This window comes from Amblyomma maculatum, chromosome 6 (genome assembly GCF_055883805.1).
Source record: "Amblyomma maculatum isolate TAMU_Amacu chromosome 6, ASM5588380v1, whole genome shotgun sequence".
NCBI lineage: Eukaryota > Metazoa > Arthropoda > Arachnida > Ixodida > Ixodidae > Amblyomma > Amblyomma maculatum.
This window is the reverse complement of record NC_139349.1, coordinates 36,757,736-36,775,885: the sequence shown is the minus strand read 5'-3', so window position 1 is coordinate 36,775,885 and position 18,150 is coordinate 36,757,736. Positions and strand designations below refer to the sequence as shown.

Sequence of the window (18,150 nt, the reverse complement as noted above, 5' to 3'; positions counted from 1 at the left end):
TGGTCGAAATTTCCGGAGCCCTCCACTATGGCGTCTCTCATACCCTGAGTCGCTTTCGGACGTTAAACCGCACAAACCAAACCAAATCTCCTTTTCCTTGTCGCCTCAGATGCGGCTTTTCTTCGCAATGAATCACATGACCACCTGGTGGCGCCATATTTGATCTCTTGCTATCTAAGTTGCAACGCAATTGTTCTTCGTGCTGATTCCAGGTGATGTCATAGCATTTCTCCTGCGCAAGCGGTATGAATCAGCTAGTGTAGTTAAGTGATAAGGATTGGAACCAACATATTTACCGCCATTTGTAAGCCGTAATGACCTCACTACACCGTGTGACCTAGCGGACCGGGCGTTTTCACATTGGTCTGGGTTCCGTCAGAGGAGAAGCAGGAGAGGGAAGGTGCTGTCACTGGAGCAGAAAGAGCACAGAGGGCATCCAGCTAAAGGTTGCGTGGTGGCGCGCACTACAGGACGAAGTCAAGGAGTTGGGAGTCGCTGCGCGAGTGAGCTTTCACCTTCATATACTTATGCGGTCATAAACAGCGCGCATTAATGCGATAGCATCAAAAGGTGCCGTTCACAAGAAGCTCGGTCGTTGTCGGCGTCGACAACGCGAGGAAGAAATCATGAGCATGGCACTAGCTGCCAAGTGGTAGGTGGTAGGTAGCAGCTGATATGGCCTGCCATCTAACTGATGGTCGCACACTGACTGGACGTCGGGTTACTTGACGTTACACTTGATGTAAGAGCTGCCAATTCGGGCCCCTATTTTCGTATGGAAGTGTTATATCAAAATCAACCAGCCAGGACCCTTGCATTCCGCGTCAGACACGTTAGTTTTAGGCCACGCATGCGCATTCATACGGCTTGGTTGTAGCGGGGCTTTTTTATATCGAGTGGTAGCCTACGCTATCGCGTCATGCCCTTAAATGCGCAGCTTAATTGTCCTCGCACTTTTGATTTGTGCTCGTCATAATAAATGTTCACTGCGGTCGATTTTAGGTCTTGTTCAGACAATTATTTGAGCAATAAACCTGTCACCGACTAGGTCTCCGACTGGCGTGCCGTCGCCAGTTAGCGGGTACACGATTACTTCTACGGTATCGTGCCCTGTGTTTTAAGCAATGGCGCTGATACCACTACTTCCTACTGTTCTAGTGTCCGGAGTAGGAACGGTTCGGCTGTTCGACCTCGGGCAAAGCTGCAGTACCTATCTCGGCCATCTCTGCTGAGGTCCACTCGCAAGTACTCAATCGCCCCAGAGTCATCGCGCCATGAACCGACCTCCGAAGGCCGTTGCTGGCCCCACCCAGCTAAGGGAAGAGTTCAAGCAGCAGTTACTTACCGCACTTGCGGAGAAAAAAAGGGAACAAGCAACTGAAGAGAGTCCTCAGGCTGCGCAGGATTGCATTCCTGGAGCGTCCGGTGAGCCAGGCTGCAAGCAGCCCCTATCAGTCGTGTCTGCCACCTCCTGCAGCTGCCATAAGTTCGATGATATACACCTGCACGTCACCGTCCTGTGCCCGTGCTCTCGGGCGACCACCACCGACAGAGCGACGCAGGTACACAAACACGCTACTCCAGCGGCCCATAAATTTGTTTCTGTGAGTTTTGTGAATGAGAGGAGCGGCTGCACTTACCGTTTCTTCTGTATATCTCAATTTTTGTTGTGAATCGCCTTCTTGTCTGTCGTTTTTTTCCTTGCGCAGACTGATGACATACCCAGAGATGACAACCAGAGGTGCAGCTCGCGGGCTGTTGGGAAAGTCGCAGACCAGCTTCAGGCGTCCAATGAGTGGTTGTTCAGCCAAACACGCACGAACGAGATTGCAGCGAGCGTTCCCAATGGCACCTCCAACAATCCTCTTCAACAATCTGGGACTGAAAACGAAACAGTCCGACATGGTGAGTAGCACATTAGAGTGCATAGTAGAAGATAAGAAGAGTGCCTTTTACGCCGAGTTAGACACTATAGCAATTTAGATATCGTATACTTTTGTAATGATGCCCACGAATTGCGCGAACGTTGGTACCTATCAAGGAACACCTCAGAGACATCAACTAAAACATTGGCATCCGCATTTTCCTGGCCGGAATTACCTCCAATGCGAGTGTGAAATTTCCATGTGTCACGTAGTATCTTTGGCACGTAGGAACGTCGCTGCAACATCTGCTTCCCATTACGAGATACTCACCGCTCGTAAACAAGTCAGTATAGAGAATCAATAGTAATCACACTAGTGTTAGTACATATTTAAGAATCGATTAGAAATGAAACTCTAGTTGCGAAAGGTCGATCCAAATGTGGAACTGCGCCGAATAAGTCAAGTGCCAAATCTGTTGTTATTAGAATGATGACAACTTCCGGGGGCATCGCTGTAACAACGCGTGGACCTGTCAGGTATTTCCCGGGTCTCGGCTGCAGCCGGTGGTCTCTCCGTGTAGCCGAAGCTTCATTGCTCACTTGAATTATCATGCGCACACCATACAGAACTGGAAACTCTCACTGAAAATATTTTGTGAAGGAATGTAACTCTTGCGAGGGCAACTTGGGGACCCGTTATGTCAGACTTTCGTCGTACAAAATTTAATGCTTGCTGGAAAGTTTTGTTGTAATAATTAGGCAACTCATGCTGCCGAACAAGTCGCGTAAGGCAAGCATCATGATTAATTGGCTTTAGCGAGGTTAATGTACCCTTGTACTATGCCCTTTTGGCTATTCTGTATTCTGCCTGCATCAATGGCCTTGTCGGGCCTCCACATCGAAAGCGGTGGGTATTTCAAACGTGCTGGCGATATGTCGCTCTCTATTAACACCGTCGCTTGCTGTGCGATGTCAAACTATTTCAAACAGCGTCAGTGTCTACAACGTCTGCAGTAAGTCAAGTAGTACCGTCGTGCGTACGTCTGTGCGTCTGCGAGGGTGTACGTGTAATTATGCCTCTGTGTGTGTGTGTGTGTGTGTGTGTGTGTGTGTGTGTGTGTGTGTGTGTGTGTGTGTGTGTGTGTGTGTGTGTGTGTGTGTGTGTGTGTGTGTGCGTGTGTGCGTGTGTGTGTGTGTGTGTGTGTGTGTGTGTGTGTGTGTGTGTGTGTGTGTGTGTGTGTGTGTGTGTGTGTGTGTGTGTGTGTGTGTGTGTGTGTGTGTGTGTGTGTGTGTGTGTGTGTGTGTGTGTGTGTGTGTGTGTGTGTGTGTGTGTGTGTGTGTGTGTGTGTGTGTGTGTGTGTGTGTGTGTGTGTGTGTGTGTGTGTGTGTGTGTGTGTGTGTGTGTGTGTGTGTGTGTGTGTGTGTGTGTGTGTGTGTGTGTGTGTGTGTGATTCAGTTACTGAATTTGGTGGTACGACGCAGGCGTCTTATCGAGCAGTGCAAGAATATTTTTCACATCTCTGCCTAATAATATCTCAGTAGTCGGTTTGCATTTCATCGTTTCAAACTTCCTGTGACGGCTCCGGTCAATTGTAATTCAAACAATGCAAGCTGCAAAAATACTGTCCTTACTTTAGTCAGTTACGGCTGATTAAATTCGGTCCAAAGAGATACTCACCTTTTTGCGGTGTAGAAAATCCGACGTACCTTTTTTACAGCTACCTTAATTAGTTTTCATATATGCGAGCTGGGGATGACTTTTCTTGTAACCGGGCTGGAAACTCTTTGTGGTAAAAACTCCAGGTGGTCAGAAATAACCTGCAACCCTTCACTGCTGTGCTTTCAACAGCGCACGCAATTTTTCACAAAGTTTAATCCATACCTCATCAAACTCTCGCCAAGAAGACCGATATTAAACACGTGCAACGCATGTCTATTCAACCGAGTGCATTATGTACTATTGAACAATAATATTAGGTTCCGCACCCGGTTGTAACGAGCAAAATCAAAAAAGTCCGGTCGACAGCGTACAGTCTTGGTTACCCGCTTTTCAGCTTGTGACCGGTTAATGGTAGATAACATCTGATATATTGAGTGTCCAATTATATGATATGCACTACTGCTGGATATATATTAGTTAAAAAAAAGGCATATTGTATTCCTGCTGCGATATAGTGGTCCCATCTTGCTGAGCGCACAATAAGAAAATAAGGAACCCATTGAACAGAAATTGTTTTTCCATATATATGATCTGAGACTATTCGGGTACGAATGCAATGGACGAAGCGATCGGCACGAGACTCCATGGTTCAGAATTGTTGCTCATGGCCACTTTTTCTTGCACTGGCGTTCCTGTCTCAGTATAACGAAAAATCGCTATAACACCATCCCAGAACGTAACGTAATCGTCCACAGTGATGGAGCTAGTTGGCGTACAGTACAGATTCCGTAAAGAGCATTATCCGTAGAGTGTGTATGTTATGATGGCCCTCTTAGCTAGCTGCTTCTAGTAGTTTCACATCAGTCTGCAATCGTTTCATGTGGGGCACTCTCGGGGCCACGTCACGAAATCTAGTAGAGCGAACAGGTGGCTAAGGTGACCTCAAACGTAGTGCCTTGAATGTCTGTTTTAAATCTGGATCAAATTCCTCATTTTCTCATATAGCTCTGTGACATCCGCTCAGCTGAATTAGCGCTTCAAGTTAGGCATCTAAATACATCTATACGTAATCTCATTTGGTGCATAGCATTACAAACATTCAAGCATATCACTGTGAAAAGAAACCTAATTTTCACAGAATATCACTTCTGTTAACGGATACTAGGAATTTGATAATCACCCTGAGTCTTCAACCCTACACATAGTATTAATGTTAATGTTACTGATGCACGTCTTTAATCTTTCATGCTTTGATTTTTCTATTCTCTGAGCAATCAATTTATTCATTCATTCTTTCATTAATTCATTTTTTTCATTGCCTCAATGAATTATTGCTATTCATTTAATGTTCACAGCTAAGGCCTGCAAAGCTGAAGCGGAGAGCACCATGGAGGACATAAGCGAGTAAGTTCCTTAATGTTCAATATTGCCCAGGATTTATACATTCCAAACTCAAAGGCATAGGGAAAACGATAAACAATATTTTTTTCTGTATTGTTTTCGGGAAACAGCTTTTGATATAATATATCTCGTGAATGCGTTTTTTTTTTTTCTTGAACTTCCGCCTCTTAAGTTGGAACAGTATGCTGACAATTACTATAAAAAATGAGTGCTCTGCAATCAGGGATAGCTTTAACCTCACCCTGTTCGAGGGTAAAAGAAACGCATCCGGCGACCGATCCGGCAACCCTGCACGTTGCAGCTGCGCGCTGTTCTGCTTCTGAGCGTATTCTTAGTTCTGCTCCTAGCGTTGTTTGCTGCCTTCCAAGCATTCGCTGTGTGCAAAGCAGTTTCCTTTCGGCCAAAATCGCTATGGGCCTTCTGGAAGTGTTTTAATATTTTCTGATTAAGCTACGGCCCACACTGGCACCCCCAAATCGGAGAGTGTAACAAACGGTAGTGTTGCCACACAAGTCAAAATATTCATTTAATGTCTATTCTGCACTCATAAACGGAGTGCCATATTTTCCAGATTGTAGGGCGCACACCATGCACGTTGAAAGCTGAAATTTCTTGTGGTTCGGACTGCATATAGGTTCAGATTTAACATGACCTATTTTTAAGAGCATTTGTTAGAGAAAAACCTTGCATGACTCCCTACGACCTTTTTCCATGCTACATCACAGAGAGAACATCATCCATATATTTGTAGCCATCATAGATAAGGAAGCAACTTCCACTCGCGAATGCTACTTTATAATGCTTTTGTTTATTATCACAGTGACTAACTTTGGGTCATAAGGCCAAGGGAGATTATCTGTCCCTCGTTCTTCGACTTCTGAAGAAGAAATCTAGGAAGTTGTCTTATTCACAAGAGAGTCGACTTTAAAGGCGATGAGGACACTAACGAGCATTCCGTTAATTTCCGACATGTTTGACTTGTCTTTATCCCGACAGCTGCGGAGAAAATGATTACTATGGAAAATCTTTGGGGGTTTGCCACTTATGTTTCGTCTTTAAGTGCCTGACACGACCGCGTTAAACGGTTTCCCTTTTCCGGATTATCTTGAGCTTTCTCGCTTCGGCGCATGCGCTCGTTTACTCGCTTAATTTGTACCACTAGTATCCCACACACACTCGTTAGCATAGAGTTGTAAGGTACCACACTATATTAAAGATCGAAGATCACCCGGCACGAATATAAAGCACCATTTTAACAAAGCAGCGCCTGCAAGGTCTAGAGGCAGCGTTTATAATTTTGGATCCAAGGGCTTTGAAGGGCTGTATTTTTATCTAACCCTTCCATCTCAGACAAAGCCGGGTTAGCCCCGCCTGCCAGTTTGACCACGTCATGGGATCTTTTGACCTCACACAACTAGGCGACCAGCCACTTTACGACCATATGATCGACCAGCTCCCATGCGCTAAAGCCATGTCCGTGATACATATTTTTTTTTTCACAAGGCTGACAACGTCAACGCCGAATTCTCTGAAGAACGGGAACTTTAATTCAATCGAGTTAAAAATTATCCCGATCCGAAATTTCTGCGTGTTGAATTGGATGCGGAAAATGGAACGGAAACTGCATTGAATATACTGCATTTAAACTGTTTTCAACTTTACCTGTGCCTTACAGTCTGGTGGTACGTTAAGTAGGGGCTACAACAGGACTCATAGATTACAATCCAATTTTTAAAATTGGCTCGTGCATGGCGTTCCGTGAATGATCGAGCTCACAGCAGTCAGCAAGGTTAGCCAATGTGGGATGCCTTAATATCAAGGCTCTGGTTGAATGGCTAGAGCTCTAACATCCAGAGTGGTTTCTTTGTCAAGTTTCTGCATACTTAATGGATACCGACGCGACCGCACAGATACGCCACAGTGCGTTGATTACAACGGACGCAATCTGAATTGAAGAAACAGTGAGAAAACGTATTCAGCGATTGAAATTCCACAGCGTATACTCAGGGCGGTACCCGATCACAGTAGTAGGAAGTCTGGCGCTACGTCAACATAACTATACTTGAGTAAAATGTTTTCGGGAAATTTCGTGGCATACTTCATACATAATATGAAAAAAGAAATTTTAACACAAAAGGGAGAAATACGTAACGCACGGAAGCACGCTGTGTTGACTATTTTTTGGGGGGTGTTCGTTTATGAGTCAAGGCAACAGAACTGTTCTGATTGCGTTTTACGTGTATGTGCTTACAGTAAGGACGAAAGCATTTCTTGAGAAACTTAAGACCCCTTACGAGTAATAGGGTGAGGCAAGCATTTGGGGCAGGTTCTATACTGTAGTGCTGACAGAGCCCCGCCGATCACATAGTGCAGGATAGCGACGTCGTCCGTGCCGAATTCGAAACGAGTAGCTCCACTTGGCGGCGACGGCGCCTCTCGTCTTCATGGCAGAGGGCGCGCGCCACGCTTCATCCTGGAAACCGGGGTGAAGTCGTCGTCGTTGCGTCCCTACGTTGCCATGGATACGACTAGAACGCTAGACAGAACTGAGATGTGCGTGACGGTAAGGCGTGGAGTAGTCAGTTAACGCACTCGTGGTGGTCGGAGGGCTAGGAGTTCGATTGCCGGTGGAGAGTGGAGGCTGATATTCCGCGGGATCGTGTGGACAGATGTCGCAGACAGAGCTCGCCCACACGACCTTTTTCATCATGAGCAAAGCACTCGATTTCGCCTTAATATAGATACATGCAGAAACTTCACATATTGACAGTCAAACACGATGTTTGTGGCGTGTTGGCGTCGTACCTGGTCTTGGGTATGCACCAGCGTACATACAACTTGTTTCTGCTTAGTCGACGCTGAAATAGTTCCACAGCGCAACTGAAAACACCTGCCGTCTGCGTGGTCGTTGCTATAAGCATGGCGCTTTTTGTTTAGGTCATAAAGGCAGAGCCACAACAGTACGCACCCACCCACCGCATACGATGGATGCTTTGTTTGCGTTGCTGAGAGGCTTCTAATGTTGGCGCCTTATAAGCATTTAATCCTACAGATATCGTCCGACCGATAGTCCCCATCAATAGTTGCCCATAAAGGCAGCTCGGCTCATGGGGTACTCTGTTCGTTTGTAATGTCTGATATGCACAGATCCCTGAAGGGCACGCATTGTAACGTTGTAACCGCATGGTTGCTAGTGGTATTTTTCTATTTTCGGCGCTTGCCGCTGTCGACGTTTCATAGCCCGATGGCGGGTTAGAAACGCAAAAATCACAGCGCCTGTATGTATGTATGCATGTATGTATGTATGTATGTATGTATGTATGTATGTATGTATGTATGTATGTATGTATGTATGTATGTATGTATGTATGTATGTATGTATGTATGTATGTATGTATGTATGTATGTATGTATGTATGTATGTATGTATGTATGTATGTATGTATGTATGTATGTATGTATGTATGTATGTATGTATGTATGTATGTATGTATGTATGTATGTATGTAGCGCTATTATTTTTCAACACGTATCGTACTGTGCGCAGGTCTGAGTGGAGCCCATCGTGTCACGTAATCAGCGCCTACGAAAGCCCGAGGTTGTCGCCTGCCGACAGGAGGCGCACCGTTCACGAGGCGCTAGCCCGCGTGAGGGACACGCTGTTCGAGGCGCTCCGAGACACGCCGCACGCTATGGCTGCCACGTCCAGGACCGGCATTTTCGAAACCGTGTTTCCCAGCGTGCCTACCTCGCCATCTCCGTCACCACCTACGGCCCAGCCGCTCCCCTCATTCAGCCGGGTACGCGAACTTGTGCCGTTACAAACGAGTCTAATGTGTCGTTTTCCGATGACACTTGCCCAGATAGTTCGAGAGCCGCTTAGATAGATAAACATCGGAATAGGCTTCGAGTGAAGGAGGTGACCACTGCTATTTTACCTCGTTAATTGACTGGACCGTTTTATCTATTGTTAATCTTTTCATCTGAAGCCTGTTGACTTTTTCTCATTCGAGGTAATTTTTTTTTTGTTCAATCTAGGTTACATTCATTTCGGGACCCTTCCTGCCCTTTCTTCCTCTTTTGCACTCACAGAAGTCCTCTTTTTCGTCCTACTGCTCGTGTAGTAATTTTTCTTTCACTATTCCTAAGACCCAAAACTACTGGAACGCTAGCCATGTATAATAGCCTTACAGTCTGCCAGAATATGTTTGATGTTTTTACAATGTTCGCTTATGCTAAGCAAACAAAAACTTCCACCGTCTTCCATATTGCCTAGTTCAGCCGCATGATTCAACAAACAGTTTCCGCGCGGCTATCATTCTTTCGAGCAATGCATTCATGGAGCGATTCGTTCCCATTTTTTGCCTGAACGTAGCCGTTCTTTTTTTTTTGTTTTTTGTTTTTTGTGGGCTGTACTTCATGTTTGCTGCTTGCGTTACCTGCCGTAGACAGGTTTGTAGCGATTTTCCTATATCGCCTGTCTACATGTCTGCACCACAAACAATGCCTGAAGACTATGGCTGCCTGCCTCATCAATTTTTAAGTTCTTCCTCGAGCGCTATTCTCCTTTGGGCTCTTCATGCCTCAAAGGACGACTAGCGGATACCCCTATACACTAATTCGCTTGATATCTGAACCTAATCTTCACATCGTTCCTTGGTTAATTTCAAGTTTCTGTTGCGTACCGGATTTTAAGCACGCCACCTGGCTCGTATAAATTGGCGCAAGAATCATTGTATCCCTCCACATTCCTCATATCATTTCATAGTTCCCCTATCTCCATAGTGCGCTATGATTCACTGTCGCCGCGTTTGTCTTTCGTTGTCTTCAGGAATTAGAGTGGGCTGAAACGAATTAGCTGATGTTTACGAGGAGATTCCTATAGTGGTTAATTATATAATATAGAAGTAATGTATTATATAAGCTTGCCCCCATTTTCTCGAACCGAGGCGCTCCGCATGTCACCCGGGCATGCAACACATATTACACATACGGTCCTTCGTACCAAGTATGATAAAGGGGCGCCTATAAAGACGTTCGAGTGTAGATGACTTACCAACGTACGTTCAGGATGTGTACTTATGTTCCAGAAATAAAATTTTAAGACTGCGAAGAATTTAAACAAAAATGAAAACAAATCTAAATTTGCGGAACAATAAAGCAGTTGATAAAGGAGCTTTTTATCTACTCTTGAGGCGAAGCTTAAGCGTCCTCATAATGTTTCTATACTTAATGTTTCAGAGAACTTTGGAAAACCCACCCCAAATGTAAGAAGTTCGTAATAGGATGGTAATATTTTGATGTACTTTTCTCTGAGTATCACACCAAACAACGGGCAGCCACAGTACAATCCCGAATAACACCAAACAACGAAACAGAAGTAATATAAGCAAATCAGGACATCTACAGCAAATCATCGACAACCAAGGATACAATTACACATGTTCTTACAATTGCAAAACGCCCGCATAAACATCAGGAAGTTGTACAAGTAATCATGTTATGACTTTGCAACACAACTGCAAATGAAAGTGAGACATAGTTGAAGGTTAACATGCGATCTGAGCCAACCCATTTTGAAGCAAAACTTTACTACGCCATGTATCAGCCAACGTCAACCTGTCAGGCAGCTTTAGCTTCAAGTCGGATGTCGCAGTGTGGCAAAGTAGCTTAAGCATGCATGGTACCACCTTTGGGGTACCTCCACTTGACCTTTGACCTTGATCTTTGACGGCGGATACAGCATCACGTGTTCCTTCCTGTCGATAAGGTCTTCTAAGTCCATAGTCTAGGCAATTTAATCACTGCAATGCCACGCCTGCCCATTTCTAAACCTAAACCTAGCAAAGCAAAACTAAGCAAGGTGATGATTTCACTTGCCCCGCCGGGGTGGTGCAGTGGTAAGACGCCCGACTACTGTGCCGAAGTTCCCGGGATCGAATCCCGGCCTCGGCGGCTGCGTTTCGATGGAGGCGAAACGAAGTGGCGTCCGTGTGCTGTGCGATGTCAGCGCACGTTAAAGATCCCCAGGTGGTCGAAATTACTCCGTAGCCCTCCACTACGGCCCCCCTTTCTCTCTATCCACTTTCACTCCCACCTTCCTCCCTTCCCTTACGGCGCGGTTCAGGTGTCCACAGAGCAAGTGTGACAGATACTGCGCCTTTCCCTTCCTATGAACCAACCAACCAACCAATGATTTCACTTGACCTAAGTATAGGTTTGCCTGGGACTCAGCCATTTTTGTTGCCTTTCCTCTTTCTTTATCAGGTTTCCTTCCAAGTCTTGATAAAATTAATAATGCTGTCAAGGTATAGTTTAGAATACATTTTAATATTAATTTGCTGCCTTTCGCAGCAGTGTCATTTGCCTTTTAAGAGTTACGTATTTCAGATTATTTTAGAATGGAAACTATTTCTAGAACGATGTTTACTAGCAACCATAGTTGATAATAAAGAAATTACTGCTCCGCATACGATATTCTAACCTATTGCTCCACATATTTTTGTCTTCACGCATACCGGCCGCAATCTATAGGTGTGTAGCACGGATTATGCCGCCATTTTTCTGCGTTACCCTTGCATGCGCTCCCCGTAATAGGATGCAGTAGTATAAGCGGGAGAGGATCATCGCGTAATAGATTCCGTCTAACCCAAAGTGGTAAAATAAACCTTGACTCTGCCAACAAGGCAGCGCTCTCAATGGTTCTCGAAGGTTTTTCTTGCCGCGTGGAAGCCATCGCATCCAACTGTGTGGCCCTTAGGAAGGCAGTTTCGGTCCGTGACTCCCTTGTCACCTTCGTAAGCGGCCGCATAGTCATGGCGTTGTCTTCAGGGGTGAGCAGTCGTTTGCCGTGGCGTGTAACTCGCGAAGCGATCGCTTTACGCAAGATGTTCCCTACCTCTCCTCTCACCTGGCGCATTCCTGGGCTTAAGCAGCTCTGACGATGTCAGCAGTGAAATGCAGATCGGTGCAGATGCATACGCGGCAACGATTGATTGATTTGATTTATAGGAAGGGAAAGGCGCGGTAACTGTCTCATTTGTTTTCTGTGGACACCTCAAGTGCGCCGCAAGGGAAGGGAGTAAGGGGGGAGTGTAAGTGGAAAGAGAGGAAGAGGAGCCGTAGTGGAGGGCTACGGAGTAATTTCGACCACCTGGGGATCTTTAACGTGCGCTGACATCGCACAACACACGGACGCCTCTTCGTTTCGCCTCCATCGAAACGCAGCCGCCGAGGTCGGGTTCGAACGCGGGTACTCCGGCACAGTAGTCGGGCGTCTTACCACTGCACCACCCCGGCGGGGCTACGCGGCAATAAAGAAACGCTTGCCTGAGAAGAACATGAGAAGCAGCGACCTCGCCGCAGTGGCTCAATGGCTGAGCTGCCCGGCTACCGAACCGAATCGCCCAGATTTAACCTGCGACGCCAGCTGCTGTGTTTCCATGTAGGCGAAAAGGAAAGGCGTCTGTGAGGTCTGCGATGTAGGCGTTAAAGTTGTTCGGAATTGCTTCATAGCCCGCCACTATGGCACCTTTTACTCTCGTCCACGGTGTAAGAAAGTTATTCTTACACCGTGCTCTCGTCCCACTTTTACTCTCACCTTCCTCCTTTTTCCGACGGCACGGTACCAGAGTGCACGGAGGTGCGACAGATACAACGCCTTTCCTTTTCTGTCAACTAGTAGTCAATTTCAATTAGAAGCAGTGCGTTAGAGCCGTCTTGTAAAGGCCAATTTACACAATGGAGGAACCATCCCTGGCCCGAGGACAAAGTCACCCGATGTCCCTAGCTTCGCCTCATTCACGGGCGGCCGACGAGGCTTTGTACGAGGCTTCAGACGAAACATTTAGACGATGCTTCGGGCGAGGCTGCGGGAGGATGACGACTCCGAAGGAAGACTCTGCTTTTGTTTCCGTGCTCGCCTTCTGTTCTAACCTTTATCTACTTAATGTCTCAAGCCATCGCCACATAAGCAAAGACGATGACCACTTGCCTCTAGCGGCATTTAGTTGATCTAGCCAGAAGCCCAAGCGCTAAACACTTTAGCCTTCGGGATCCGAGTTAACAGTCTAAATAACTTGGCTACATTAATATTGTTAGGAGAGGCCAAGCCTAAAGACAGAATAAGAGGTGATAGAGCGAGCGATTTAATGTCTGGAAGCCTACCTCGAGCTCACCGCTCCCCGCCACTGCCCATTTCTTCAGCTTCTATTCCATAACAAAATTCTCAGAAGCGACCTCATATTTTACCTCTGCTGGTTTCGGCTTTAGGCTTAGGTTACGAGAACGGTTGGAAAATGGAGACTAAAAAGGAAATAGCGACAATTCGGTAAGCGCTGTTCGACCCTGACTGAAGGCGGCAGCGAACGAAACATTAACAAAAACTTGCAATTTTCTTCCATACATTTGTGAATGCGCAGCAGGCGCAAGCCGGTGGCGATTCCTCTGTCATCGTGAACTCGATCCTGGACCCTATCGCCGAAGAAGAAGAAGGGGGCATTAATGCGCGCTCCGATGCTCGACGCATGATCATCAGCGAGGAGATGACGACAATCTTCTCGCACATCGAGGAGCGCTGGACAAAAGTGTGCGAGCAGCTCCGTATGGATCTGAATGGCAGGTCAGTATGATCTTAAGGTGCAGAGCAGCACTAGAGACGACGCTTTAGGATTGAAGCCAAACAAGCGTAAAAATTTTTTTTCTTTCCAGAACCATCGCTTTTCTAGCTATGGTACAAGACGTCCTTGATATAGGTTATATACCTCTCTTATTCTGAAGACGTAAAGGTAAAATTATTTTAGTACAGAGAAGGAATGAAACTCGGTGTTATCAGTTTCAAGAAGGGAAGGCTAGCGCTTCAGTACATCGAGGATGAGCCTCAAAAAGCTTTTCAACAGTCATGTGCAGCAAATCCAGTAGTCCTACCGGCACATAAGAGTTCTCGTGAACTATTTCGTAAAGATTACAACAGTTCTCACAAATTTAAGTCAAGGTACAAAAGACACGAGCTATAAAATTTGAAGCTATAAAAGTAGTTTTTGAATATATATACCGATGAATCGCGTAGGTAAGTGGTACAACAACGCCTAATGTGCTTACCGATTGGGATTGTGCCTAAAACGAACAATGTTCCAGCCCTTGAAAGTCTGTGGTTGACGTTTGTGTTCATGATCTGCGCGAAGATTGAGATTACTCAGAGGTGCCCACTTGTAACAACTTTGAAATATCCAATGTTCCAATATCCATTCGCCCTTTGCGGCGCATGCTACTTCGCCACCTGTGTTTTGGCATTCATCGTTCAGGCCGTCATTGCACTTTTCGCCACCTCGGTGGCGAACAATGCCTGTTGCAAAGCACATCTCCTTTCTTTCTTTTTTCTTTCTTTCTTTCTTTCTTTCTTTCTTTCTTTCTTTCTTTCTTTCTTTCTTTCTTTCTTTCTTTCTTTCTTTCTTTCTTTCTTTCTTTCTTTCTTTAACTGTCAATTCTCTGTCGGCACGAGGCAGTGAAGTGGCTCAGTTATAGCCCAGCTAGTAGGCCTCTGCATTTTCTCCTTTCTTCCTGACAGTCGAAAGAAGCTCAGTCTCACCAAGGCTGAGATGCGTGCCTGTCCGAGTGTACCCAATGCTTCAGCGCATGCGTCAGGCTGATGTGTAGCCATGCTACCCAGATCTTACGCTCGGATAACAAGGTTTGAGCGGGATAAAGTTACAAGTTTTTCTCGCATTGTTTTTTTTTTTTTTTTTCTCTTTTAGTATCCTTGTTTCGCTTTCTTGCCTCTCTCTTTATGGGCATTGTCTAAGTAGATTTTCCCGCTTAGCTGTTTTCTTCCGGTCTGCTTTGCCGTATGCATATATTGCGGAGAGCTTTACCACTCTTATTTAACTTCTGAATGTAGTTCGCGTTTTATTCAGTGTTGTACACATTCCGATACATTTCTTCTTGCAGTTCTTCTATAGCTTACTTCCCTGATATATTGCGTTCTATAGACCCCCTTACAATAAAGTACTGTGGACGCCCTAGGCATTATTCCTTTTGTTTTTTTTTTTTTTGTTTTTTTGTAATGGTAAATTCGCAGGTAGTTCTGTTTGCCGAAGGAAACAATTGCGGGGCTTTAGGGAGCTCCAGCGCCGTCTTTTTCTATTAGCAAGCATTGCTCCCCTTCAAACTGTGAACTATATATTCTGCATTTTCTCTCGTGCTTAAAAATGAGACCGCTAGAGTGGTAGCAAAATGTGGTATCAGCCAGTAGCACGAGTTCAGCTAAAAATCGCATTTGAATTCATTCAGGTTAATTGAATACTATCACCGAGAGTCACTTATGCTCCACAGTATAATATACAAAATGGGAAAATGAAGCACGCTTAAATATACGCCATATTAATAGTTGCATAGTTTAACTAAAGTATCTGCCTTCTTTTTATCACTGCTTTTTTAGGGGCCGTTGTTTGCGTTACTGCAACCAATGCGGCTACGTACAAATGCAAGCGAAGTATAACTCATTCTTTGAGAACATGTGTACGGGTAAAGCGCTGGTCTAGAGATTTATTGTCGAAGAACTAAGAAACTGTGTATGTACAATATTAAAAGAGCGCAGGGTCTTCATTTAGCTCACAAAGTAGGCGTTACGCACCGTCCTTCTGTCCCGAGACAGGTACAACCAGTTCCTCGAAGACTGTCGCACCTGTCTGAGGACCGAGCAAGGCAGCTGCGAGCGTGACCAGTTGCGCCACGAAATGACCGATGCTCGGCGGGAGTTGATCGCCGAGATGAAGGACAACTTCCGCGCGGCCTGCGAGGCTTTCGAAGACTGGCGCGAGCGGTATCTGGAGAGGGAGCTGCAGACGTCCTGCACAGCTTTGCACCAGGGAGACCGGTTTCGTGTCCTGTCCGCGGTGCTCCGCTTGGAGATCCTGGACAGCCTGCCGGACCTCGCGACACGCACCCGGGAGCGCGCCGCCGCACTGTGGAAGGAGCTAGTCGAGCTCTGGGGGCCCGACGTTGACGCGCTGTTCAACGAAGAGCTGTAGCGTACTACACAAAACAGCGCTCTTCTCTCCAAACTGGTCTAGAGTGTTTCTATTGTGCTGTTGCGCTTATCCGCAATGCCCTCCAGAGTGGATATGGGTGCGAGTGATGGTATACCCAGAATTTTTAGATCATAGCAGTTTGAGAACTCGGAAGCATTTTTCGGGTGCTAATGGATTGTGGCGCTACTAGAAGCGGGCAATAAAAGCTATCTGGTATTGCCGTCATTCAATTCAGAAAATCGCTTCCAATCTTTCTTTTCCTTCTCATCTTACGGCTGTTAAGTCAAATATTTTTTTTTTCTAGTGCTATTTCTTTTATTCGTCATATGGGTGTGCATTTGTCAACAAACTGAGTCTGCAACTTAGAAATTTGTGGGTGCCGCCACTATACGTGAGCACCCGAATTTTGACCAATCACAAGATAAATTTTTGTTACATGGCACCTATGGAGAGCTCTGATACTACCGTACTTTCTGCAGGGACCGTCCTATAAGGGCCACATTATGCAGTATACAGCATTAAGAAGTGTGGCGAGGGTACAGGTTGCAGTATGCGCACTCCCGACGCATAGAGCATTTAATAAAATCCAGAGAATTTAAGCGGAATTTAAAAATATTGTCGTGCTGCTCTGCATAGAGAAGAACTTTTGCAGAGATCGTACGGGAGTGCACAGAGTGGTAAAATAGACGTATAAAGCGAAAAGCCAACCAATCCAGGCAGATATGCATATACGACTAACGACTAACTGCAGCTGGCTTCCCTGAGTCGGCCTTAATGCCAGTGGCGGAAGCACTTCTGAAAATGAAAGGAGCAGGAATGGAATGGCGAAAAAAGAAAGGCCTGTTCGGGTTTCATACGCTAAAGTTACTCACGGCCTGAGAAATGTGGCAAACCGGTTTAATATACCGGTGGTATTTTCTCTCTCTCTCTCCCCTCCCCTTCCCGCAAGCTTGCCCAGCTAAGCCGTCGGATAACGTGAAGGAACCAAAAGGTCGGCTGTCACAAGAGGCATTGACAGCGATTCGCTAAGTGCGCCACCAGTGTCTATGGCTACAGTGCTGACTGTTGGCGTATCTTTAACGGCACCTTGTAGCGTTAATAGGCGCACTCTTTAGACAATGTCATTGGTAAGCAGTTTTCAGATGACTAGGCAGCTTAGGGGTAGTCTAGATCCGAGATGTGGGTCGTCTGAATGAAGTAGTGAGCAATAATGTGTCGAGAAGCTACAGAACCGAGATTCGTTTCTTCAGAAGAGCATCTATAGACCAGTTTGTACGCATCCCGACCAATAGATATTCAATAGAGTAGCTCGACCAATAATGTTTCTATCCTTTGTGAGATGTGCAACCTGTAGTGATATCACAATTTTTAGTATATTGTTTTCAGTGAATAGCGCGAGGGATTTGGACTTAGAATGTAGGCACTCTCAGAGAAAGGCCCCGAGAAGCGCTGAAATCTTGCTGTCAACTTCTCCAATATATTACAAGAGCAGCTCGAATTTGCAGGTCGTGTCAGGTTAACATATAGAATATTTAACAAAATTTAAAAATTATATACTTCTTACCAGAAAATGAAGTGAACTCATTCTAAAGAAAATAAAGATTACGGGAAGACAAGACCAGAAGCAACAGGCGCTTTAGCTCGTAGTCCTAATAAAAAAAAAAAACGCATGCTTGCTTTGTTTTAACCGCCTATCTTTTAGGGGGCGGCTGTTAGCCATTCCAGAGACCTTGATACTTTGTTCTCAGGCACTTGTATAGAACTATTGATGGACTATTGCAAAGATCAGTTTCGAGGAGAAGCTCGATTTCGGTGACCTCCAAGGCTCAGCATTACACATTTTCTGTCCTGCTCCTAATGCCATAACGTCTGGAGCCATCTGAGTGCCATGAAGTTAATTCCTCTCACTTAATGCAAACATGTTCACATGGTACCATCGTGGTTTTCGGTGGCCTGCAATTAAAAAAAGCCTGGTAGCACTATAGGCAAGCACTCGGTGGGGAGCATGTCAGCCGACCAGCATCTCCTGAATCATACATGTGGCCGTCTAAAAAGTGACCAAGGCATTGATATCAAGAGAAGCTTACCTTTATGCTCGTTTCCTTAACTTGCCATGAATTTGATGAGACATTCTCCTGATATGAAGATATAAAGTTATCTATATCCGCTTAATCTCAGGGGCATCGTCTCCCGCATTA

General features: G+C 45.6%; 1 protein-coding gene across 1 annotated transcript; it reads left to right on the top strand.

The window, feature by feature from the left end:
• The first annotated feature begins 1,274 nt into the window (after positions 1–1,274).
• On the top strand, positions 1,275–15,952 carry LOC146185527 (uncharacterized). Its single transcript, XM_084607850.1, has 6 exons — positions 1,275–1,562; positions 1,710–1,905; positions 4,880–4,928; positions 8,473–8,725; positions 13,346–13,545; positions 15,577–15,952. The coding sequence occupies exons 1-6, from the start codon at positions 1,275–1,277 to the stop codon at positions 15,950–15,952; spliced, it is 1,362 nt and encodes a 453-aa protein (XP_084463976.1).
• The last annotated feature ends 2,198 nt before the right edge of the window (positions 15,953–18,150 follow it).